This window comes from Salmo trutta, chromosome 4 (genome assembly GCF_901001165.1).
Source record: "Salmo trutta chromosome 4, fSalTru1.1, whole genome shotgun sequence".
Classification (NCBI taxonomy): Eukaryota; Metazoa; Chordata; class Actinopteri; order Salmoniformes; family Salmonidae; genus Salmo; species Salmo trutta.
Window position 1 is genome coordinate 24,692,220 of NC_042960.1, and position 25,163 is coordinate 24,717,382.

Genomic DNA, 25,163 nt, shown 5'->3' on the forward strand with positions numbered 1-25,163 from the left:
AATGGTTTTCAGGCCCTGCCAGCTATGATTGTGGTTGGCTAAAACTGCTGCACTTCTGACTAAGGAAAGGTTATTGGATTAAGATCTTTGCGCAATCTATCAAACAAACAAAATGTAAGTAGTGCTCATCAATAACTAACTATATGACTAAGTATACTTAGAGCTTGTGGGATATACCAAGGCTGTAGGCTTTATCCCAGCAGTGAATATTACAATGGCAATATTATTTATTTATTTAACTAGGCAAGACACTTAAGAACAAATTATTTTTTTTAATGAAGGCTTACCCCAGCCAAACTCTAACCCAGACGATGCTGGGCCAAGTATGTGCCGCTCTATGGGACTCCCAATCACGGCCATTTGTGATACAGCCTGGAATCTAACAAGGGTCTGTAGTGACGCCTCTAGCACTGAGAGGCAATGCTTTAGACCGCTGCGCCACTCGGGAACCCCACTTGCAATTGCAGATGTTCTTATTCACCTTTATTTGAACAGGAAAGCGTTGCAGTGGAGCCAACAAGCTAGGGACACTGAAGCAAATATGGTATCAGGGGTGTCAAGGGCTTTAAGGAATACCTGGGATAGGATAAAGTAATCCTTCTACCCCCCCCCCCCCCGAAAGATTTAGATGCACTATTGTAAAGTGGTTGTTCCACGGGATATCTTAAGGTGAATGCACCAATTTGTAAGTTGCTCTGGATAAGAGCGTCTGCTAAATGACTTAAATGTAAATGTAAATGTTTTAAGTCCAGCAATGCTCTGGAAAACTGTCACTAAAAGAGTCAGAACAGATTTTCAATTGGAGGTCTCATCTGAAAGATGGAAAATATTGACCACCACCTTTCCAGATGAAGATACCACTCACAAAAATAGATAATTAACCTGACCATGGTGCATCATCAAATCAATGTATTTCACCTTACAATTGGTCATAAAGAAGTAAAAAAAACAGGGTTTCATTGGTATGCTCAATATTAGGCTTTAGTTTCAATTTGGTCAAGCGCTTCATTTGTTTAGTATTTGCAGAAAGTGCAGAGCAGACATTGATGAGGCTTAGCACTAGTACTAGCTAGTAACATTGAGCTGACTGCATGCCACATTTGCATGGAGGGGAGGGGGGGCAAGAAACCAACTTACTTGAGTTAAAAAGACTCCTTTTATAAAACAATTGTATTATCTCTTTCAAATCTTTGTCATTAAAATAATATGCACTTAAACTGATTTAAATACTGCAGATTTTGTGCCACCCAAGGGTCCAACTTTGAGATGAGCAAATAGTCAACATTCCACCAATCACTTTTTGTGTTTTGAGCTGAGGCCGAGATGTGTGTGTCGTGAACAACATTATTGTGAGAAACAATAGTGAAATCAGCTGTTCGCCATCAAATTAAAAGACCCTGATTGAAATTGATTCAAACAGATAAAAATAGTATCATCGTGGCACAATTGGTCTAGGTAATGCAACAAAAAAGGTTGGAATGTTGTTATATAAATAATATAAATAATTGCAATTCAGAATTGCATTGGGGGCATACTTATATACACTGTACAGCCTAACCTATGAATTGTGCACCTATGAAATGGGTGTATCAGCCTACTCAGTGACACCCACAGAAAACAACTATGTAGAGTTTACACATATATTAGAATCTTAGCTCTTATTGCAGGATTTTGATTGTGGGAAATCACCTTTCCAGTCAGTCTATTGTGTGTATTGGACATCATATTGAGCTGTACAGCCTAACCTATGGATTGTGCACCTATGAAATGGTGTATCAGTCTTCTCTGTGACACCCACAGAACACAACTGTTAAGAGTTTACACAAATATTAGCGTCTTAGCTCTAATTGGGGAACGTTAACTTTGGGAAATCAGCTCACTATACAGCCTATTGTGTCTGTTTAACATTCATATTGGACTGTACAGCCTAAGCTACAGATTGTGCACCCATGAAATGGGGTATCAGCCTACTCGGTGACAGCAACAGAACACAACTATATAGAGTTTATACAAGTATTTGTGTCTTGGATGACTGTTTAAAGCAATCTTTCCCAGTTGGATCTCGTTTTTCTCTGAGTTCCCAGTTGTTTTGATCACTCGGAAGTCTAAGATTTCCAAGTTCCCAGTTGTTTTGAACATGGCATTATGCCGCATTCAAAACAACTGGGAACTCGGAACTGGGAAATCTCAGACTTCTGAGTGTTCAAGACAACTGGGGAACTCGGGACAAAATGATCTCCGATCATCATCAAACTCGGAATTCCAAGTCAGGAACTCTGGCCTTTTTCTCGAGCCCCGACTTTCTGACTTGAAGATCCCTGACATCATGGTTCGAGCTTGTTTGTTTCCGAGTTCCCAGTTGAACCATAAATCTTAGCGGAGGGAGATAGACATGGTCCCTGCTCTCTCCTTCCTTCCCTCAGGTGAGACTGACCAGAGAGAGGGGACACCGTTTTTCGCCTCATGGCGAAACTCGAGTCGCTCTGGCTCTGCATCTGCCTCATGTACAAATTCATGTTGTTCCTATGACCAAAGAAAGTGAAATATTCTTCAATATTAAAATGGACACGACGAGCTGCTAATAATAATAAAAACGCAGGGCTATTGATACACTTGGCTACTCATTCAATGCAGCTGCAGCATGAGTGGAAGTAGGGAGATGAGCGTTTTATGTTTTGTAATAGTGTTGAATAAAACCAGTGCTGAATAAAAACTTAAACATGAACTCACTCATAAAAACAGCAGCTCTTGCTGTATTCTTTACAGTCTCCCTCTGGTCAGTGTTTAAAAAGTTATGAAATCTCAAGTAGGCTAGTATCAAACCTTGCTGTGGCCATAAGATCGTGGAAGTTGTAGGCACTGTGATTTGAGCTATCCAGATTGGCCAGCAGTAGACACACTCGATTTAGCCACAGATCTCCTGGTCCTCCAGGCAGGCAGAGTTAGTCTTTTCAGACAAGTTAAATAATGTGAACACTTTGCCTACCCTGTGCGCAGGGCTTCTGAATCAAGTGCACCGACCGCCAACAGTGCAACACAAATAATAAAAAAAGGAGAGCAAGCCTTTATCATTGTCTTTTCTACAGAAATGTTTGGTGATTGACGAGGAATGCCTTGAAGATCGACCAGGTTGGAGACCACTGGTTTAGGCTGTACAGGGCAATATGAATGTCCAAATACACACAATAGACTGACTGGAAAGTTGATTTCCCACATTCAAAGTCCTGCAATAAGAGCTAAGATGCTAATATTTGTATAAACTCTACAAATTTGTGTTTGGTGAGTGTCACTGAATAGGCTGATAGATTAGATTACATGAGTTTATTAGTCAAATGCACAGGGTCGCAGGGGTATTAAGTCTGGGGGTCAGAAGGGGGACATGGGGAGCAGGCTAGTGGTGACTATTCAGCAGCCTGATGGTCTGGGGGTAGAAGCTATTGGCCAGTCTCACAGTTTTTGCCACGATGCTACTATACTGCCTATACTATAAGGCGCGACTATACTGTCGCGCCTTCTTAACCATGTTGTCCTTCTGGTTTGACCATTTCAGTTCCTCTGAGATTTGTAAGACAGAGGAACTTGACGTTTTTGACCATCTCCAGGCTGCTTCATTGATGAGGATGGAGGTGTGCCCAGCCTGGTTCCTTCTGAAGACCACAATCAGCTCCTTTGTTTTGCTGACGTTGAGGGAGAGGTTCTTTGCCTGGCACCACACCGTCAGAGTGCATACCTTCTCTATGTAGGCCGCCTTGTCACTGGTAGTATTCAGGCCTACTAATATTATGTCATCAGCGAACTTGATGATGGAGTTGGAACTGTGAGGCTATGCAGTCGTGGGTATATAGGGAGTACAGGAGAGGACTGAGGACGCACCCTTATGGGGTCCCCGTGTTATGGATCAGTGTGGTGGAGGTAATGTTGCCTACCTTCACCACCTGGGGACGGCCCGTCAGGAAGTCCTCTTGGGAGGAGTTCAGTCCCAGGTCCATGAGCTTTGTGGTGAGCTTAGAGTGCACTATGGCGATACCCCATTTCATGGGTGTACAATCCATAGGTTAGGCTGCACAGTGTAATATGAATTTTCAATATACTGGCTGACTGGTGAGCTTAATGTTGCTCATTTCAGTGGTTTAAGAGCTAATACGCTAATATATATGTAAACTTATTTGGGTCAAATTAAATAATAATTGTCTTTTGTTGAAGTTATATAACAACATTCTCACCTTGTTTTGCATTATCTAGTCCAATTGTGGCATGATTTCACAATTTGTATCGGTTTGCATCAGTTTCAATGGGGAACTTTTATTTTGAAGGCAAACCGCTGATTCCACTATTGTTGCTCACGCGAATGATGTTCACAACACACTGGTGAGTACAAGACTAAGGAAAAAGAAGCGCCAGAGTCTGCGCAAAACGAACACGTCTAGTGGTCGCGCTGCTTGTGCTGTCACGAGCCTTGTCCAAGGCTACCGAGTAGTGAATTGACATACATTATTGTCGACATCGAATTGCCTTCGTTTAGCCATCGGACATACGTCATTATTGGAATTAGACACATTGTGGAAATACGATGGTATGCTGACTGATCACGGTCAACTGGTGATGTTTTCCAAGATTTGATATAGCTAGCTAGCCAGCTAACGTTAGCTGTTTAGCTAGCTTGCCGTGCGTGACTCACTGACAGAGTCAGAGATCAGACTGAGTGCCAATTTTTTGGCATTGTGCTTTTTCTCTGATATCTGGATATATAACGTTAATATATTTAGCGGGTAGATCTAGTTAGTTACAACTGCGTGTACTTTAACCGTCATCTGGTCGTGAACGAAGAGAAGGTTTGAATGAATTTGCTAGCCAGCGGAAACGTCGGCTAGTTAACACGGATACACTTGGAGTAACCATTCTGCTAGCTTGCTGAATTGATCAACGGCACTGTCATCCAAACTAGCTCATCTACATAGCTAGCAAAGGTGCTAGCAAGCTATTATAAACGTGCTGTCTTTGGTAAAACGCCAAGGAACAGAAACTGTTAAAAGTTGGTTAGCTGGCTAACTAGTTGGGAAACAAGCTAACACACCCTGCACTGTAACACCTAAACGCCAGCTGACATTTGATAGCTGACCATCGACAATTCATTTTTTACGGGAAAGGCCGGAGTGAGGACAGAAACCAGCAAAAATGCCGGCTGTGTCGAAGGGAGATGGGATGCGCGGATTAGCGGTGTTCATTTCGGACATACGGAATTGTAAGTGTCTTTTTCCATCATTGATTAGCTTTTCAACGTGCCATGTTATTGTAAACATTTGCATGGTGGACGACATTTGATCAACAGACATTTGTTTTCAAGTGTGCCCTGAAATGTAGTGGTGTAAAGTGAAACAGCTAGCTCAATGGTAAGGAGAGAGGGGTTATAATTATGGAGAGGTCATTCGCGGGTACAGTTGCTGCTGCACCGCATCCCTTTTCCGTTTGCGCTGTCTACTACTGTGCTTGTGGTTATACACGGTCGACCGTGATGATGTATTGTGTCAGACTCGTAGCATACTACTAGGCCGCTACTTAGATGTTGTCACTGCTGTTCACGTCACCTGTACCAGAACAGAAGCAGGGTAGCTGACTGTTGTTATCGCGACAGGCCACCAGGGTTACTTTTGCCCAGTTTTTGTTGTGATAATACATTTATCAGGCAGTCGCGTAGGGTGAAATGTAGCCGGGCTGGATGGATAGTTACGTTGTATCGCTGTTCAGATATAACGTTACAGTAGCAAAACCAGCTGGTTGAACTACTGGGTCGATTAGAATTGGTCGCCACTCGCAGCATAGTAGTCGATCATGTGTTTGCGCCTACCTAGTTTAGTGACATTAATGTATTGGTAATAGTTGGAATAATATACAGATGTTGCTAATCCAGTTTTTCTAATTTGAGGCCTGGTTTTGCTGAGTGCATTGTCTGTCATAGCGCACACATACACGCCCATACATTATACAGATATTGTGCATGACACTGCCATTTTTCTTAACCACTGTCATGATAGAGCAGAATAATCTTTCTCACTCACCCAAAATACACACACAGCGAACACACACACACACACACACACACACCGTGTGCACATTAACCCTTATAAAAAAAGATTGCAGTCAGAGTGCAGTATAACTGCAGAATGCTGCAAATACTGCGTCCAATATACATTTTTTTACTGCAATAGAAATACCAGTCGACTGCAGTTACTGCACTTTTACTGCAGTTTCAAACCTGCAGACTTTTTTTGTAAGGGAATATGCAGGCTTTTAGAATACTAGACAGTGTCTTGCTTGCAGCCTGTTTCATGTAAAGCTGGCCCTTAGAAAAAAGTGCAGTAACAGCAGTCGACTGTGGTATTTTAGACGCAGTTATACTGCAGCTACAATGCAATAAAAAAAATTGCATTGTACTTCAGTTTACTGTGCTCTGACTGCAATATTTTTTCGTAAGGGGGCACAGCATGGCATTTAGAGTACCTTGCCCATCTTTCAAACATGATAAACAACAGAAACAAGACCTGAAGAGGTTGCAAGACTGCTAGCGGTGTTGTGGGGTTGCGTCTAAACTGAAATGGCAAGGACTGCCTCTATTTGAAATGGACACAGTCACACAGAAATATCTTGAATTTCACACCCACCCAGCCCCGTCCCTTCTCTGTCCCACCTCCAACTCTTGTCCTCTTCCCATCCATCCCTCTGATGATTTGTACAGTATGGCTTTTCCTCTCTTCTCCCTCTAGATTCTAGAGTCTAGAACGTTGTGTTCTCCTTGATCTCTCCTTCCTTACTGTTCCCCAATTTAGTTGCTTTTCCTGTTATTATGTTAGTAAACTCTCAAGTTCTTTGCTTATTTATTTATTCCTCATAAATACATAGCCTAATTCTCCCACATTCACCCTATCTAAGAACTTTACACAGGCTAGGCCCTACTTCTTTCAAGCTACTCATTAGGCTACTCACCCCTTCTCTCTTTCCCCCACATGGCCCTATTCCCTCTATGAGATATGAAGGAGAGTCTGAGGAGCGGAGAAGCAATTCACATTCCTTCCTTGCCGTTCGTTGTGGCTGGCAACGTGACATTCTTGGTCCGCAGCTTAAATTGACCGTAAATATCACAGGTAGCCAAGCCAGTAAAGCACAAACTTATCTTCTAAAACATATTACACTATTGAATAAGGCAACCAAACCACATTACATTCTTGAATAATGCAGCAATTCACAAGCAGGTGCAGACAATTAAAGGTATATTTTCTCCTCTGTAGTCTACACTCATTACATTTTAGCTTCAAGACAAAAGCAGTTTCTAACGGCATGTGTTCATCAAGTCACGTTAGCTTTTTAAAAAAAATATATTTTACCCTCTCATACGAATATAAAAGAAGAGTAGGCCTACATTACGAATATAAAAGAAGAGTAGGCCAACATTACAACAAACCAGACATTTTTTATCAATATCATGCAAATGTGGTAAAAGCAAATTGTGACTGAAAACAGGGGTGTAAGTGAATTCACTGTGGAGTTGCAATGAGCTGTTTTTATGTTCAAGCCCATACCTGCCACACAAAAAAAAAATGCTTAATGATTTGTGAAGGTGCACAATTAGTCTGTGCTTCAGTCTGATCAACTGTAGCCTACTGATATCAACCACAGCTACAGGTAGCCTAGAGAAGCCTATACACTCTGATCTCATCTGGACCAAGGGGAAAGTAAGGTCATGTTTTTATAGCCTAAGCTATCTATTTATAGAATAAAATATTCCCATTTTATTTGTCTTCTTAGAGAATGTGATCAAATTTGGTTTATATCCAAACTTCGGGGGTGCTACGCTACAGGAGACAAAGGGCTGTGAGACAGGTTTAATCCGTGACGCATGAAAAGTGGGATGGGTACGGTGCAACAGACGCTGAACAGCAGAGGGACTAATGATCTTGGAGATGGGGAAAGGTCCGATTTTAAAATAGGGAAAGTTTGGGGGACTCCACTCGGAGGGGCAGGTCACGAGTGGACAGCCAATACCCTCTGCCCGAGACGATGCCGGGGTCCGGTAGTGGTCCGCTTGTCGTCGATACCTGGAGATGTTCTTGAGAAGAGCCGACCGGGCTCTCATCCAGGTATGGCGACAGCGAAGAACAAATATCTGGGCCGAGGGTATGCCACTTCTTGCTCCGGGAAGAGCGGGGGCTGATACTCCAGGGAACATTCGAAAGGCGAGAGCCCGGTGGCAGCCTAAAGGAGTGGGCCCACTCCCCCCCCCCGCTGGGAACACTGCGCCTTACTGACCTGCTTCTTTAATCCCCAGCTGACTGCCATCACCAGACATGAGGTGGGAAGGATGGTCACGAGGTGGGAAGGATGGTCACGAGGTGGGAAGGATGGTCACGAGGAGTGAGGGTGTAGCCGCGGGCTGTAGCGGTGGACAGCGCATCCGGCTTGATGTTCTTGGATCCCGGTCGGTAGGAGAGGGAGAAGTTAAACCGGGTGAAAAGCAGGGCCCACGTAGCTTGCCTGAGATTGAGCCACTTGGCGGTGCGGAGATATTCCATGTTCTTGTGATCCGTCCACACAATGAACTGATGTTCCGCCCCCTCCAACCAGTGTCTCCACTCCTCCAACACCATCTTCACCGTGAGAAGCTCACTATTCCCCACATCGTAGTTCCTCTCCATGGCGATGGGAGAAGGCGCATGGATGTAATTTGAGGTCCAGGGCAGAACGCTAGGACAAGACAGCCCCCACTCCGTTTTTACAAAAAGCTGGTTCTACAGGAGGCTGTGGAGGGCCTGTTGGACGTGGAGCACGTGTTCTTGGGCTGGGTGGGAGAAACGAGGATGTTATCGAGGTAGACAAATTAACCAGCTCAACATGTCCAAATGGCATGACCAGGTATTTGTAGTGGCCACTGGCTGTGTGGGAGGCAGTCTTCCACTCGTCCCCTTCCCGTATCCAGTTCCTGGTACTCCGCGGTTATGGCAGAGAGGTCTGGGGCAACCTCCGAGCCCACAGGAAGATATCCCGGGGCAGGCTGTGCTGACTTCAGACAATGAGCGTGGCAGAACGGTCTCCAGCTCATAATGGCACCAGCAGTTCAGTCTAGAGGTCGACCGATTATGATTTTTCAACGCCGATACCGATTTATTGGAGGACCAAAAAAAAGCCGATACTGATTAATCGGCCGATTTTTATTTTTATTTTATTTAAAAAAACATTTTTTTTATTTTTAAATTTTAAAAAATTATTTTTATTTTTTATTTTTATTTTACATTTTTATTTATTTGTAATAATGACAATTACAACAATACTGAATAAACACTTATTTTAACTTAATAAAATACATCAATAAAATTAATTTAGCCTCAAATAAATAATGAAACATGTTCAATTTGGTTTAAATAAATGCAAAAACTAAGTGTTGGAGAAGAAAGTAAAAGTGCAATATGTGCCAGGTTAAGTTCCTTGCTCAGAACATGAGAACATATGAAAGCTGGTGGTTCCTTTTAACATGAGTCTTCAATATTCCCAGGTAAGAAGTTTTAGGTTGTAGTTATTATAGGAATTATAGGACTATTTCTCTCTATACGATTTGTATTTCATATACCTTTGACTATTGGATGTTCTTATAGGCACTTCAGTATTGCCAGTGTAACAGTATAGCTTCTGTCCTTCTCCTCGCTCCTACCTGGGCTCGAACCAGGAACACATCGACAACAGCCACCCTCGAAGCAGCGTTACCCATGCAGAGCAAGGGGAACAAGTACTCCAAGTCTCAGAGCGAGTGACGTTTGAAACGCTATTAGCGCGCACCCGGCTAACTAGCTAGCCATTTCACATCGGTTACACCAGCCTAATCTTGGGAGTTAATAGGCTTGAAGTCATAAACAGCGCAATGCATTGCGAAGGGCTGCTGGCAAACGCACGAAAGTGCTGTTTGAATGAACGCTTACGAGCCTGCTGCTGCCTACCATCGCTCAGTCAGACTGCTCTATCAAATCATAGCCTTAATTATAACATAATAACACACAGAAATATGAGTCTTAGGTCATTAATATGGTCGAATCAGGAAACTATTATCTCGAAAACAAAACGTTTTTCCTGTCAGTGAAATACGGAACCGTTACGTATTTTATCTAACGGGTGGCATCCCAAAGTCTAAATATTCCAGTTACATTGCACAACCTTCAATGTTATGTCATAATTACATAAAATTCTGGCAAATTAGTTCGCAACGAGCCAGGCAGCCCAAACTGTTGCATATACCCTGACTCTGCGTGCAATGAACGTAAGAGAAGTGACACAATTTCACCTGGTTAATATTGCCTGCTAACCTGGATTTCTTTTAGCTAAATATGCAGGTTTAAAAATATATACTTCTGTGTGTTGATTTTAAGAAAGGTATTGAAGTTTATGGTTATATGCGATTATATGCAATTATATGCAACGCAGGACAGGCTAGATAACTACACATGGTTGATGATATTACTAGTTTAACTAGTGATTGATTGTTTTTTATAAGATAAGTTTAATGCTAGCTAGCAACTTACCTTGGCTTCTTACTGCATTCGCGTAACAGGCAGGCTCCTCGTGGAGTGTAATGTAAAGCAGGTGGTTAGAGCGTTGGACTAGTTAACCGTAAGGTTGCAAGATTGAATCCCCAAGCTGACAAGGTAAAAATCTATCGTTCTGCCCCTGAACAAGGCAGTTAACCTCTTACATCTAGACGTTCCGCTAGCGGAACACCTGCTCCAATAGCCAATGATGGGCGTGGCGCGAATTACAAATTCCTCAAATACAAAAACTTCCATTTTTCAAACATATGACTATTTTACACCATTTTAAAGACAAGACTCTCCTTTATCTAACCACACTGTCTGATTTCAAAAAGGCTTTACAACGAAAGCAAAACATTAGATTATGTCAGCAGAGTACCCAGCCAGAAATAATCAGACACCCATTTTTCAAGCTAGCATATAATGTCACATAAATCCAAACCACAGCTAAATGCAGCACTAACCTTTGATCTTCATCAGATGACACCCCTAGGACATTATGTTATACAATACATGCATGTTTTGTTCAATCAAGTTCATATTTATATCAAAAACCAGCTTTTTACATTAGCATGTGACGTTCAGAACTAGCATAATTTACTAAATTACTGATGATAAACGTTCACAAAAAACATAATTATTTAAAGAATTATAGATACAGAACTCCTCTATGCACTCGCTATGTCCGATTTTAAAATAGCTTTTCGGTGAAAGCACATTTGCAATATTCTAAGTAGATAGCCCGGCATCACAGGGCTAGCTATTTACACACCCACCAAGTTTAGCCCTCACCAAAGTCAGATTTACTATAATAAAAATGTTATTACCTTTGCTGTTCTTCGTCAGAATGCACTCCCAGGACTTCTACTTCAATAACAAATGTTGGTTTGGTCCTAAATAATCCATAGTTATATCCAAATAGCGGTGTTTTGTTCGTGCGTTCAAGACACTATCCGAAAGGGTAAATAAGGGTTACGCGCCCGGGCGCATTTCGTGACAAAACATTTCTAAATATTTCATTACCGTACTTCGAAGCATGTCAACCGCTGTTTAAAATAAATTTTTATGCCATTTTTCTCGTAAAAAAAACGATAATATTCCGACCGGGAAAGCGTGTTTACGTTCAAAGAGAGAGAAAATAAAAACATGGGATCCCCTCGTGCACGAGCCTCAGTCTGATGGTCCCCTGATAGAGCACTTACCAAAGGCGCTAATGTTTTTCAGCCAGCGGCTGGAATTACATCATTCAGCTTTTTCCCGGGTTCTGAGAGCCTATGGGAGCCGTAGGAAGTGTCACGTTACAGCAAAGATCCTAAGTTTTCAATAAACAGAGCCAAGAAGCTCAAGGAATGGTCAGAGAGGGTACTTCCTGTTTGGAATCTTCTCAGGTTTTTGCCTGCCATATGAGTTCTGTTATACTCACAGACACCATTCAAACAGTTTTAGAAACTTTAGGGTGTTTTCTATCCAAAGCCAATAATTATATGCATATTCTAATTTCTGGGCAGGAGTAATAATCAGATTAAATCGGGTACGTTTTTTATCCGGCCGTGAAAATACTGCCCCCTAGCCAAAACAGGTTAACTCACCGTTCCTAGGCCGTCATTGAAAATAAGAATGTGTTCTTAACTGTCTTGCCTAGTTAAATAAAGGTCTAAAAAAAAAAAAAAAAAAAAACGGCCAAATTGGCGTCCAAAAATACAGATTTCCGATTGTTATGAATACTTGAAATCGGCCCTAATTAATTGGCCATTCCGATTAATCGGTCATTCTGATTAATCGGTCGACCTCTACCCTGGACCATAAAGTAGACGAGCTCAGGGCGAGAATCTCCTTCCAGAGAGACATCAGGGACTGTAACGTACTCTGTTTCGTGGAATCATGGCTCTTTCCGGATATACTGTCCCCGTCCATACAGCCAGCTAGGTTCTCAGTACATCGCGCAGACAGGAATAAAGAAGGGAAGAAGAAAGGCACTTGTGTATGTTTCACGATTAACTACTCATGGTGGGATTGTGATAACGTACAGGAACTCAAGTCCTTTTGTTCACCCGACCTAGAATACCTCACAATCAAATGGCGACAATATTAGCTTCCAAGAGAATTCTATTTCAGTTGTAGTCACAGCCGTGTATATTCCCCCTCAAGCCGATACCATGACGGCCCTCAAGGAACTACACTGGACTTTGCAAACTGGAAACTACATGTCCTGAGGCATTCATTGTAGCTGGGGATTTTAAACAAAGTCCTATCAACACATTGCCTGTAGTATTTGCGCTTCAAAAACTCTCAACCATTGTTACTCTCCCTTCCGGGATGGCTACAAGGCCCTCCCCCGCCCTCCATTCGGCAAATCCGATCACAAATCCATTCTGCTCCTCCTTTCTTATAGGCAGAAACGCAAACAGGAAGTACTCATGCTAAGGTCAATTCAACGCTGGTCTGACCAATCGGAATGTTCCGGGTTGCCTCTGAGAATAACATTGATGTATACACAGACACGGTGACTGAGTTCATCAGGAAGTGTCTAGGGGATGTTGTTCCCACTGTGACTATTAAAACCTACCCAAACCAAAAACCTTAGATGGACGGCAGCAAAACTGAAAGCACGAACCACCGCATTTAACCACGGCAAGGTGATTGAGAACATGGTTGAATACAAACATTTTAGTGATACCCTCCATAAGGCAATCAAACAGGCAAAATGTCAGTACAAAGACAAAGTGGAATCTCAATTCAACGGCTCAGACACAAGGCATATGTGAGAGGGTCTACTGACAATCCCGGATTACAAAGGGGAAAACCAGTCACGTCGCGGGCACCGTCTTACAAGATAAACACCTTCTTTCCCCACTTTGAGGATAACACAGTGCCACCGACGAAGCACGCTCCCAAGGACTGTGGGCTCCCGTTCTCCGTGGCCGACGTGAGTAAGACATTAAATATGTTAATCCTCGTAAGACTGCCGGCCCAGACGGCATTCCTAGCCGCGTCCTCAGATGTCTGCCCTCAGTTGGTGAAGGTAGGAAACAACACCACTATGATGATCCTCAACACAGGGGCCCCACAATGGTGCGTGCTCAGGCCCCTCCAGTACGCCTCCAACTCAATCATCAAGTTTGCAGATGACACAACGGTAGCAGGCCTGATTACCAACAAGGAGGTGAGGGCCTTGGCGGAGTGGTGCCAGGACAATAACCTCTCCCTCAACGTAAAGAAAACAAAGGCACTGATCATGGACTTCAGGAGACAGCAGAGGAAGCACGCCCCTATCCACATTGACGGGACCTTACTGGAGAAGGTGAAGAGCTTCAAGTTCCTTGGCTTACACATCATTGACAAACTGAAATGGTCCACCCACACAGACAGTGTGATGAAGAAGGTGCAACAGCGCGCGCCACTTCAACCTCAGAAGTCTGAAGACATTTGGCTTTTTTTGTAAATGTATTTTGTGATATATTTTTTTAAAAATCTTTATTTAATTAGGCAAGTCAGCGAAGAACACATTCTTATTTACAATGACTGTTTTCCCCGGCCAAACCCGGATGACGCTGGGCCAATTGTGCGCCACCCTATGGGACTTCCCGGCCGGATGTGATACAGCCTGGATTCGAACCAGAGACTGTAGTGACGCCTCCTACACTGAGAAGCAGTGCCTTAGGCCGCTGCGCCACTCGGGAGCCCTAACACCCTCACAAACTTTTACAGATGCACCATTGAGAGCATCCTGTCAGGCTGCATCACCGCCTGGTATGGCAAATGCACCGTCAGCAACCGCTGGGCTCTCCAGAGGGTGGTGCGGTCTGCCCAACGCATCACCGAGGGCACACTGCCTGCCCTCCAGGACACCTACAGCACCCGGTTTCACAGGAAGGCCAAAAAGATCATCAAGGACATCAACTACCCGAGCCACGGCCTGTTGACCCCCGCTATTATGCAGAAGGTGAGGTCAGTACAGGTGCATCGAAACTGGGAACAAGAGACAGAATCTGTTTTTCAATCTCAAGGCCATCAGACTGTTAAATACCCATCGCTAGCTGGCTACCACCCGGTTACTCAAACCTGCAGCTTAGAGGCTGCTGCCCTATGTACATAGACATGGAATCCCTGGTCGCTTTAATACTGTTTACTCTTTTCAAATGCTGTATTTTTTTCTGTATTTTGGTCAGTGACACTCTGACATTACTCGTCCTAATATTTATATATTTCCATACTTTTACTCTTAGATTTGTGTGTATTGTTGTGAATTGTTAGATACTACTGCGCTGTTGGAGCTAGGAACACAAGCATTTCACTACACCTGCAATAACATGTGCTAAATATGTGTATGTGACCAATAAGATTTGATTTGCTGGCTTCAACTTGATTTACCATACAAAGCATTCCATTAGAAAGGGAACCCGGGTTTTGGTTGCTTTCTCATTTAAAGACATGATACAATAACCCTTCAATAACTCTTCATTCATCTCAAATGTCAAGACTGACTAGCTACCACATGGACAGACTTCAATAGTGTGTCTGTGTTGAGAGCAAGATGTCTATTAGGGATGTCCCCAACTAAAAAAAAGTTGTCCTGTTCTTTTGACCAATCAGTTGGTCGAAATGTTTAAACATATTTTTCCATATAGACACACACCCTATGTGTTTGAATACAATCAACTACATATGCACTGAGCTTGTCTGACGCTTTAAGTACAGTGTTTGATTAAATCATTAAGACATACAAACAACTCAAAGAGCCAGATCTGTGGAAGACATTTGAAGACACACTTAGTTGTGGAAACTACTAGATATCAAGAAAAAGGAGGGTATAGGAGCAAGCATTTGTGTATGTGACCACGAGTGAATGATTGATTTGATACAGTAGCCTATATATTTAAATATAGGCCTAAGTTACGGTATTAAATAGGACGCGCTCTTAGGCCTACAGCTCAATGGTGGTTATGCAAGGCTACTGTACAAAGCCTACTAATGATAGGACATTACTTACTATTATAATGATGATGATCATAATAAAAATTGTAATAACAATGAGGAGGTCAAGAAAAAGGAGGGTATAGGAGCTAGAGCTGTGTGCATATTATGTGTGACCAACAGATTACAATATTTTCCTGCCTGTTTGGAACAGTGTAAACAACACTAAATAAATGATAGGTAATACCAGTTTGTTCTAACAGAAGAAAATGGTAAAGCCTTTATTATAGCAAAGATTCAAAATAGCCAAATATGTGAAATTGCTTTTCCAACATTTTGCTGTTGCATGAGGCTTGGTGCTCACGGAATCACAAGGCTGGTGAAAAATAAAGGTTAAATAAAATAACAAATATTTTAAAGAACACTCAAACAGGCAACCAAAGCAAGATCTGTTTTTTTTTTTTATGTACAGTGCATTCGGGAAAGTATTCAGACTCATTGACTTTTTCCACATTTTGTTACGTTACAGCCTTATTCTAAAATTGATTAAATTGTTGAATTTTTGTTTAATTGAACCTTTATTTAAATAGGCAAGCCAGTTAAGAACAAATTCTTATTTACAATGACGGCCTACACCGGCCAAACCCAGACGACGTTGGGCAAATTGTGCGCCGCCCTATGGGACTCCCAATCATGGCAGGTTGTGATACAGCCTGGAATCGAACCAGGGTGTCTGTAGTGACGCCTCTAGCACTGAGATGCAGTGCTTTAGACCGCTGCACCACTCGGGAGCCCTACACACAATACCCCATAATGACAAAGCAAATGTACAGTACCAGTCAAAAGTTTGAACACACTTACTCATTCCAGGGCTTTTCTTTATTTTTACAATTTTCTACATTGTAGAATAATAGTGAAGACCTCAAAACTATGAAATAACACACATGGAATCATGTAGTAACCAAAAAAGTGTTTAACAAATCAATATATATTTTAGATTCTTCAAATAGCCACCCTTTGCCTTGATGACAGCTTTGCACACTCTTGACATTCTCTCAACCAGCTTCACTTGGAATGCTTTTCCAACAGTCTTGAAAGAGTTCCCACATATTCTGAGCACTTGTTGGCTGCTTTTCCTTCACTCTGCGGTCTAACTCATCCCAAACCATCTCAATTGGATTGAGGTCAGGTGATTGTGGAGGCCAGGTCATCTGATGCAGCACGCCATCACTCTCCTTCTTGGTCAAATAGCCCTTACACAGCCTGGAGGTGTGTTTTGGGTCATTGTACTGTTGAAAAACAAATGATAGTCCCACTAAGAACAAATCAGATGGGATGGCGTTTCGCTTCAGAATGCTGTGGTAGCCATGCTTGAATTCTAAATAAATCACCAACATTGTCACCAGCAAAGCACCATCACACCTCCTCCTCCATGCTTCACTACCTGCCCTCCAGGACACCTACACCACCCGATGTCACAGAAAGGCCAAAAAGATAAAGGACAACAACCACCCGAGCCACTGCCTGTTCACCCCGCTATCATCCAGAATGCGAGGTCAGTACAGGTGCATCAAAGCGGGGACCGAGAAGCTGTTTTTCAGTCTCTCAAGGCCATCACTGACATTGAGTGGCTGCTGCCAACATACTGACTCATCTCTAGCCACTTTAATAATGAAAAATGGATGTAATAAATGTATCACTAGCAACTTTAAACAATGCCACTTTATATAATGTTTACATACCCTACATTACTCATATACTGTACTCTATACCATCTACTGCATCTTGCCTATGCCGTTGGGCTATCGCTCATTCATATATTTTTATGTACATATTCTTATTCATTCCTTTACACTTGTGTGTGTGTGTATAAGGTAGTTGTTGTGAAATTGTTAGATATTACTGCATGGTCGGCGCTAGAAGCACAAGCATTTCGCTACACTCGCATTAACATCTGCTAACAATGTGTATGTGACAAATAAATTTGATTTGATTCACGGTGGGAACATGCAGAGATCATCCGTTCACCTACTCTGCATCACAAAGACTCGGCGGTTGGAACCAAATATCTCATTTGGATCCATCAGACCAAAGGACTGATTTCCAACGATCTAATGTCCATTGCTCGTGTTTCTTGGCCCAAGCAAGTCTCTTGTTCTTGTTGGTGTCCTTTAGTGGTTTCTTTGCAGCAATTCGACCATTAAGGCCTGATTCACTTAACCTCTGCAGCAGAGGTAACTCTGGGTCTTCCTTTCCTGTGGCGGTCCTCATGAGAGCCGGTTTCATCATACCGCTTGATGGTTTTTGCGACTGCACTTGAAGGAGCTTTCAAAGTTCTTGAAATTTTCCAGATTGACTGACCTTTGTCTTAAAGTAATGATGGATTGTTGTTTCTCTCTGCTTATTTGAGCAGTTCTTGCCCTAATTTGGACTTGGTCTTTTACCAAATAGGCCCATCTTCTGAATACCACCTTAATTGAAATTCATTCCAGGTGACTACCTCATGAAGCTCGTTGAGAGAATGCTTTGACAGCTTTGCACAGTCTTGGCAAAGGGTGACTACTTTGAAGAATATACAATTATTGTTTGATTTGATTAAACACTTTTTTTTGGTTACTACATGATTCCATATCTGTTATTTCATAGTTTTGATGTCTTCTATTATTCTACAGTGTAGAAAATAGTAAAAAGAAAGAAACCCTTGAATGTGTAGGTGTGTCAAAACTATTGACCCCCCCCCCCCTGAAATATCACATTTACGTAAGTATTCTGACCCTTCACTCAGTACTTTGTTGAAGCACCTTTGGCAGCGATAACAGACTCGTGTCTTCTTGACGCTAGAAACTTGGCACACTGTATTTGTCAAGGCTCAGGAGAAGACCCAGATGCAGACAGTTTCGAAGTAACAAAAGTTTATTTCAAAAATGGGACAGGCAGAGGTCAGTAATCCAGAGCACAGTCCTATAGATAAAGAACGGCAGGCAGGCTCAGGCTCAGGGTCAGGGCAGGCAGAATGGTCAAAACCGTGAAAACAGGAACTAGAGAAAGACATGAGCACGGGAAAAACGCTGGTAGGCTTGACAGAACAAAATGAACTGGCAACAAACCGAACACTGGGGATAATGGGAAAGATGGACGACACCTGGAGGGGGGTGGAGACGAGCACAAAGACAGGTGACGCAGACCACGGAGTGACACTACCAACCCCCACCTGGCCGCATACCTGTTTGACCGGGGTGCCGGCGTTGGATCTCAGTGATGAGGCCTGGGTCCAGAATGTCCCTAGCGGGGACCTAGCACCTTTCCTCCGGGCCATAACCCTCCCAGTCAACCAGGTACTTGAATCCTCTGCCCTGCGGTCGAGCCTTCAAGAGGCACCTCACCGTGTACGCCGGTTGGCTGTCAATGAGACGGGGAAGAGGGTTGGGCCTGGAGACAAAGGGCCCTGAGACATATAGGTTTAGAAAGTGAGATGTATACGAAGGGTACCAGGCAACAGAAGACCAACAGCAGAGAGGCGAATGATCTTGGAGATGGGGAAAGTGCTGATAAAACAGGGGGAAAGTTTGCGGGACTCCACTCGGAGGGGCAGGTCACGAGTGGACAGCCAATACCCTCTGCCCGAGACTATGGCGTGGTCCAGTGGTGGTCCGCTTGTCATCGATACCTGGAGATGGTCTTGAGAAGAGTCGACCGGGCTCTCTTCCAGGTACGGCAACGGCGGCGGACTAACGTCTGGGCTCCAGGAAGAGTGGGGGCTGATAAACCAGGGAACACTCGAAAGGCGAGAGCCCGGTGGCAGAGCAGGAGAGGGTGTTGCGGGCGTATTCAACCCACACGAGTTGCTGGCTCCAGGTGGTGGGGTTGGTGCAGACCAGGCAGCGAAGAGTTGTCTCCAGATCTTGATTGGCCTGCTCCGACTGTCTGTTGGATGGAGGGTAGAACCCGGAGGACAGGCTGGCCGATGACCCAATGAGTGTGCAGAACGCCTTCCAGAACCGGGACGAGAACTGAGGACCCCGGTCGGAAACCATGTCCACCGGGAGTCCATGGATCCGGGAGATGTGCTGCACCATGAGCTGGGCCGTCTCTGGCAGAGGATAGTTTGGTGAGAGAAATGAAATGGGCGACTTTGGAAAACCGGTCCACTACTGTCAGGATGGCAGTGTTGCCATCAGATGGGGGGGAGACCCGTGACGAAGTCCAGGGATATTTGAGACCAGGGACGGTGAGGGACATGCAGTGGTTGAAGGAGACCAAAAGTGTTGCCGTACAAAGGCCAGGGTCTTTTCCGGGATCCATCTGTACATTCCCTGGAGCGATGATGTAACCAAGGAAGGGAATGGTGGAGCGATGGAATTCGCATTTCTCTGCTTTCACAAAAAGCTGGTTCTCCAGGAGGCGCTGGAAGACCTGTCAGACGTGGAGAATGTCTTCTTGAGCTGAGTGGGAGAAAACAATGACGTCGTCGAGGTAGACAAAGATGAACCGGTTCAACGTGTTTCGGAGAACGTCATTAACCAGGGCCTGGAACACTGCTGGGGGGTTGGTTAGGCCAAATGGCATGACCAGTAATTCGTAGTGACCCCTGGCCGTGTTGAAGTCAGTCTTCCACTCGTACCCTTCCCGTATCCGCACCAGGTGGTAGGCATTCTGAAGGTCCAACTTGGAGAAACGGTGGCCCCCCGGAGTGGCTCGAAGGCTGAGGCAATGATTGGTAGCGGGTGGTGGTTCTTCACCGTGATGTTTGAAGCCCCGGTAGTCGATGCACGGGCACAGGGTTTTGTCCTTCTCCTCAAAGAAGAATCCTGCACTGGCAGGGGAGGCAGAAAGACGGATACACCCTGCAGCTAGGGAGTCCTCGATGTAGGTCTATGTAGCCTTGGTCTCCGGACCCGACAGAGTACAGTCGTCCCTGGGGTGGTGTGGTGCTTGGGAGAAGGTCGATCTCGTAGTCATAATGTCGGTGTGGAGGAAGTGAAGTGGCCCAGGCCTTACTGAAAACCTTCCGGAGGTTGGCAGAGGTCCGGTGCAACTTCCGAGCCCACACTGAGCATAATGCCCGACAGGTTCCCGACTCCAGCGATGCGTTCTAGGGGAGGTAAGCGGGGTTCTCGGGAAACCGGGGTGGCCGTGCTGCTAACAGCCGGGTTACTTAGGGGCTGAGAGGTTACCATTGTGGTAGGCTGCCTGACAGACAACCTGCGGAATTGCTCCAGCAATGTGTTCAACGTGCGGTCATGGCGTTTGGCCAAGGTCTGGAACCCCTCTATAAGACCATGCAGCAACTTCTTGTGCCTTCCAAGGGTGGCTCCTTGGGAGGAGACGGCATTGCGGAGCTGGTCCGAGTCTGCTGGGTCAGTCATGTCCAGTTCGTACTGTCAAGGCTCAGGAGAAGACCCAGATGCAGACAGTTTCTAAGTAACCAAAGATTATTACAAAATGGGGGCAAGCAAACGACAGGTCAAGGGCAGGCAGAGGTCAGTAATCCAATGGAGAGTCTGAAAGGTACAGAACGGCAGGCAGGTTCAGGGCAAGCATAATGGTCAAAACTGGGATAACAGGAATATAGACAGACATGAGCATGGGAAAATGAACTGGCATCAGACAGAGGAAACGGGTATAAATATAATGGGGAAGATGGGCGACACCTGGAGGGGGTGGAGACGAGCACAAAGACAGGTGACACATCAGGGTGTGATAGTATTTGGGGAGTTTCTCCCATTCTTTGCTGCATTTCTTCTCAAGCTATGTCAGGTTGGATGTGGAGCGTCACTGCACAGCTATTTTCAGGTGTCTCCAGAGATCTTCGATCGGGTTCAAGTCCGGGCTCTGGCTGGGCCACTCAAGGACATTGAGACTTGTCCTGAAGCCACTCCTACGTTGTCCTGGCTGTGTGCTTAGGGTCGTTGTCCTGTTGGAAGGCGAACCTTTGCCCGAGTCTGAGGTTCTGAGCGCTCTGGATAGGTTTCCATCAAGGTTCTCTGTACTTTGCTCCGTTCATCTTTCCCTCAATCCGGACTAGTCTCCCAGTCTTTGCCACTGAAAAACATCCCCACAGCATAATGCTGCCACCACCCTTCACTGTAGGGATGGTGCCAGGTTTCCACCAGATGTCACGCTTGGCATTCAGGCCAAAGAGTTCAATCTTGGTTTCTTCAGCCCAGAGAATCTTGTTTCTCATAGTCTGAGAGTCTTTTGGGTGCCTTTTGGTAAACTCCAAGCGGTCTGTCGTTCCTTTTACTAAGGAGTTGCTTCCGTCTGGCCTCTCTACCATAAAAGGCCTGATTTGGTGGAGTGGTGCAGCGATGGTTGTCCTTCTGGATGGTTCTCCCATCTCCACAGAGGAACTCTGGAGCTCTGTCAGTCACCATCGGGTTCTTGGTCACCCCCTTGACCAGGGTCCTTCTCCCCCGATTGCTCAGTTCGGTCAGTCGGCCAGCTCTAGGAAGAGTCTTGGTGGTTCCAAACTTCTTCCATTTAAGAATGATGGTCACTGTGTCCATCAATAATGCAGAAATGTTTTGGTACCCTTCCCCAGATCTGTGCCTTGACACAATCCTGTCTCTGAGCTCTTACAGGGATTTCCTTCGACCTCATGGCTTGGTTTTTGCTCTGATATGCACTGTCAACTGTGTGACCTTTTATATAGACGGGATATGCCTTTCCAAATCATGTCCAATCAATTTAATTTACCACAGGTGGACTCCAATCAAGTTGTAGAAACATCTCAAGGATGATAAATGGAAACGGGATGCACCTAAGCTCAATTTAGAGTAGCATAGCAAAGGGCCTGAATGCTTACATTAAAAAAAGGTATTTCTGTTTTTATTTTGCAAACATTTCTAAGAAACTGTTTTCACTTTGTCGTTATGGGGTATTGTGTGTAGATTAATGAGGAAAAAAGGTTTTATCCATTTTAGGATAAGGCTGTAACGTAACAAAATGTGTAAAACGGGAAGTTGTCTGAATACTTTCCGAATACACTGTATATGGATGATTTATAAAGCCAGGCACATTTAACAGTTAGGCTATTATTTATAGACCTAATTTCAATTTGTTTCCGATCTCCTGAGTTTTCTTAGACAATTAAGCTAAGGCAAGGTCTGTTTCCTCGTCTCTGCTACTGCTGCCTCCGCCGCATTGTTCTCAATCCTAATATGATGGTTAACTTTGATATTATGCATCTAGCAACATAAGGAAAGGCAGCAATTCTACGGTATACTGAAGAATATGTTACAGAACCGCAAACGGCAACCGTATCCAACAGCGGGTGAAAGCACATTTGTTATAAAATGATGTTAGATTGATTAGTGTTGCACGATTATTTTTGCTTAATAACCATATGCAATTTCAGTATCACATGTCTTCGAGTGACTGCCATCCCCGTGGCCTCAGCAATGGATTAGTCCACAGAGACAGGCGCAAATCATACCGATGTATTTTTTGGCCCAATAAAAAAATATCTAACAATTTGCACCTGCTCAACTAAAGAAATCTCGGTCGACCAACAGCTATCGACAAAACAATCGACCAGTCGACTAAATGGGGTGTCTTTTGGGTGATAAAACCTAAAGAGACTACATTCCAGAGCATGAGTTAATGTTTCTGTTCTATATGGTACCAGGGAGAGATGACCTCAGGGCCAGACCCTGGTCTCTACACGAATATAACTGTTTTTACAGCAGATACTGTCTGCTGTGAAATATAAGTGTCTTTCATACAAATCTTAACCTTGTGACCCATTCTGTACATCTGTTGTTCGTCATGTAGGTTGAAATGGGTGTATCTTGGCTATGAAATACCTTTTGTACTTTTTGTCTCAGGGCTCTCAACGAATCATCTGAGGGTGATTCGTTGACCAGCCATCATTATCGTAGAGCACTCAATCGATTCGCTTTATATGTGTGCATTGTATTGACCTGCTCCCTTATTAATAAGTGATTCAAGATTTAGTATTACTCTGACTTGTGTGATAAGTTTGTCTCTCCTCATTTGATAGTAAATAAATTTACCTGAATGTCGATCGATGGTATGTATATGTGTATCTTTTTGTCCCTTTTTTAATGAGTTGCATTAAATCTAATTCCTTACATCTTTGGTTGGTATGGCAATAAAGTATTAACTTGAATCCAAACTAAAATGGCTGCCCCACTTCTTACCCAGGTAAGAGCAAGGAGGCAGAGATCAAGCGGATCAATAAGGAGCTGGCCAACATCCGCTCCAAGTTCAAGGGGGATAAGGCACTGGACGGCTATAGTAAGAAGAAGTATGTCTGCAAGCTGCTCTTCATCTTCCTGCTGGGACATGACATCGACTTTGGACACATGGAGGCTGTCAACCTGCTCAGCTCCAACAAGTACACAGAGAAACAGATCGTAAGTGAAGTGTGTATGTGAGAGAGCACCAAAATTGTATATATGAAAAATGTGTGTGCGCTATAGCTATGTCTGTCTGTTTGGTTGTCTGTATATTTTCAGTTTGTGGCACTCCATTTCTCATTGTCTATGTCTGTCTGTATCATAGTATCCCAGTCTCTGTTTTGTCAGTTTGTACTGGTTGCCTGCCACTGTTTTTCTTTTTCTCTTAAACTGTTCTTTCAATGTTGATACTGAACATACACTGATGCATTTACTAAACCCATTCTGGGGTCCTAGTCTTGTCTGTCTATATTTGCAGTACAACAGATCATTGAACTTAGTGTCATTCATTTGAACGTCAAGCTCTGCTTTTGTGTTTAGATATTCTGACCGGAACATTCGATTGCCAGAGCAAAGACTTTAAAAGTCTTAGAAGTAGTCTTAAATATGTCTGAATGACTATTGGGTTATACAATATGTATATAAAAATATTTTGGTCTAAGGTTGACCTGACGGGGCCTGTTTCAGTACAAACTCTTTCACAATGGTAGCCTTTGGTCTGGTTTGAATACTTTGAAATTGCATCCTTCTTCCTTGATAATGTTATGATAATATGGAAACCACACATTCACTCTTGCCATGTCAGATTAGTGGTTTCATTGAGGAAAAAGGAAAGCAGGCAATACGGTATGTAGTATTTTTAAGGCCACATTGCACATTAAGTAGGGTACAACATTGTGGAACATTCACATAGAAAAATACTGTGAAGACTTGCCTCTGTTTACAGTAAGAAATCATGTAATCTATTCACTCTAACACAACCCAGGTTCAGGGGGATTGAATTGAAATGATTATATCATGCCTCTTCAGCATTTGGTGGAGAAGCTCTCTAATGCACCTTAAGACAAAACAATAGTTACGTCTCAAATTAGGGGTGTGAAAGTTTTAGGGATGACCCCAATTAGTCGACGTGTCGATTGTTTGGTTGTTAGGCTGTTGGTCAACCGATACTTGTTTTTTGTTGAGCGGTAGCAAATATTATATATCTATTTTTTTTTTTATGGCACACGAGACACCTGTCTGATTCGCGCCCAATCTCAGTGAACTAATCCATTGCAGAGGCTGAGACTAATCCATTGCAGAGGCAGCATGGATGGCACAGTCCAAGAAGGTCAGTGTGGCTAAAATGCACAAGGCACAACGCTGTCCAGAATGCACGCTCTCCTGCCAATTTGTACACATTCATTGTTTCGTAACTTCATTGTGTGAATTGTTTGCCTTGATTGTTAGTGTCTATCAATTCCCCGTTACTTACAGTACCAGT

General features: G+C 43.7%; 1 protein-coding gene across 1 annotated transcript in view; it reads left to right on the plus strand.

The window, feature by feature from the left end:
• Positions 1 to 4,386: 4,386 nt before the first annotated feature.
• LOC115191626 (AP-2 complex subunit alpha-1) overlaps positions 4,387 to 25,163 on the plus strand; it is a 71,397-nt gene continuing 50,620 nt past the window's right edge. Inside the window, exons 1-2 of the mRNA XM_029749413.1 lie at positions 4,387 to 5,242; positions 23,646 to 23,857. Of these exons, the coding sequence (XP_029605273.1) occupies positions 5,176 to 5,242; positions 23,646 to 23,857 (279 nt within the window). The 5' untranslated portion in view covers positions 4,387 to 5,175. The remainder of the gene's footprint in view (positions 5,243 to 23,645; positions 23,858 to 25,163) is intronic.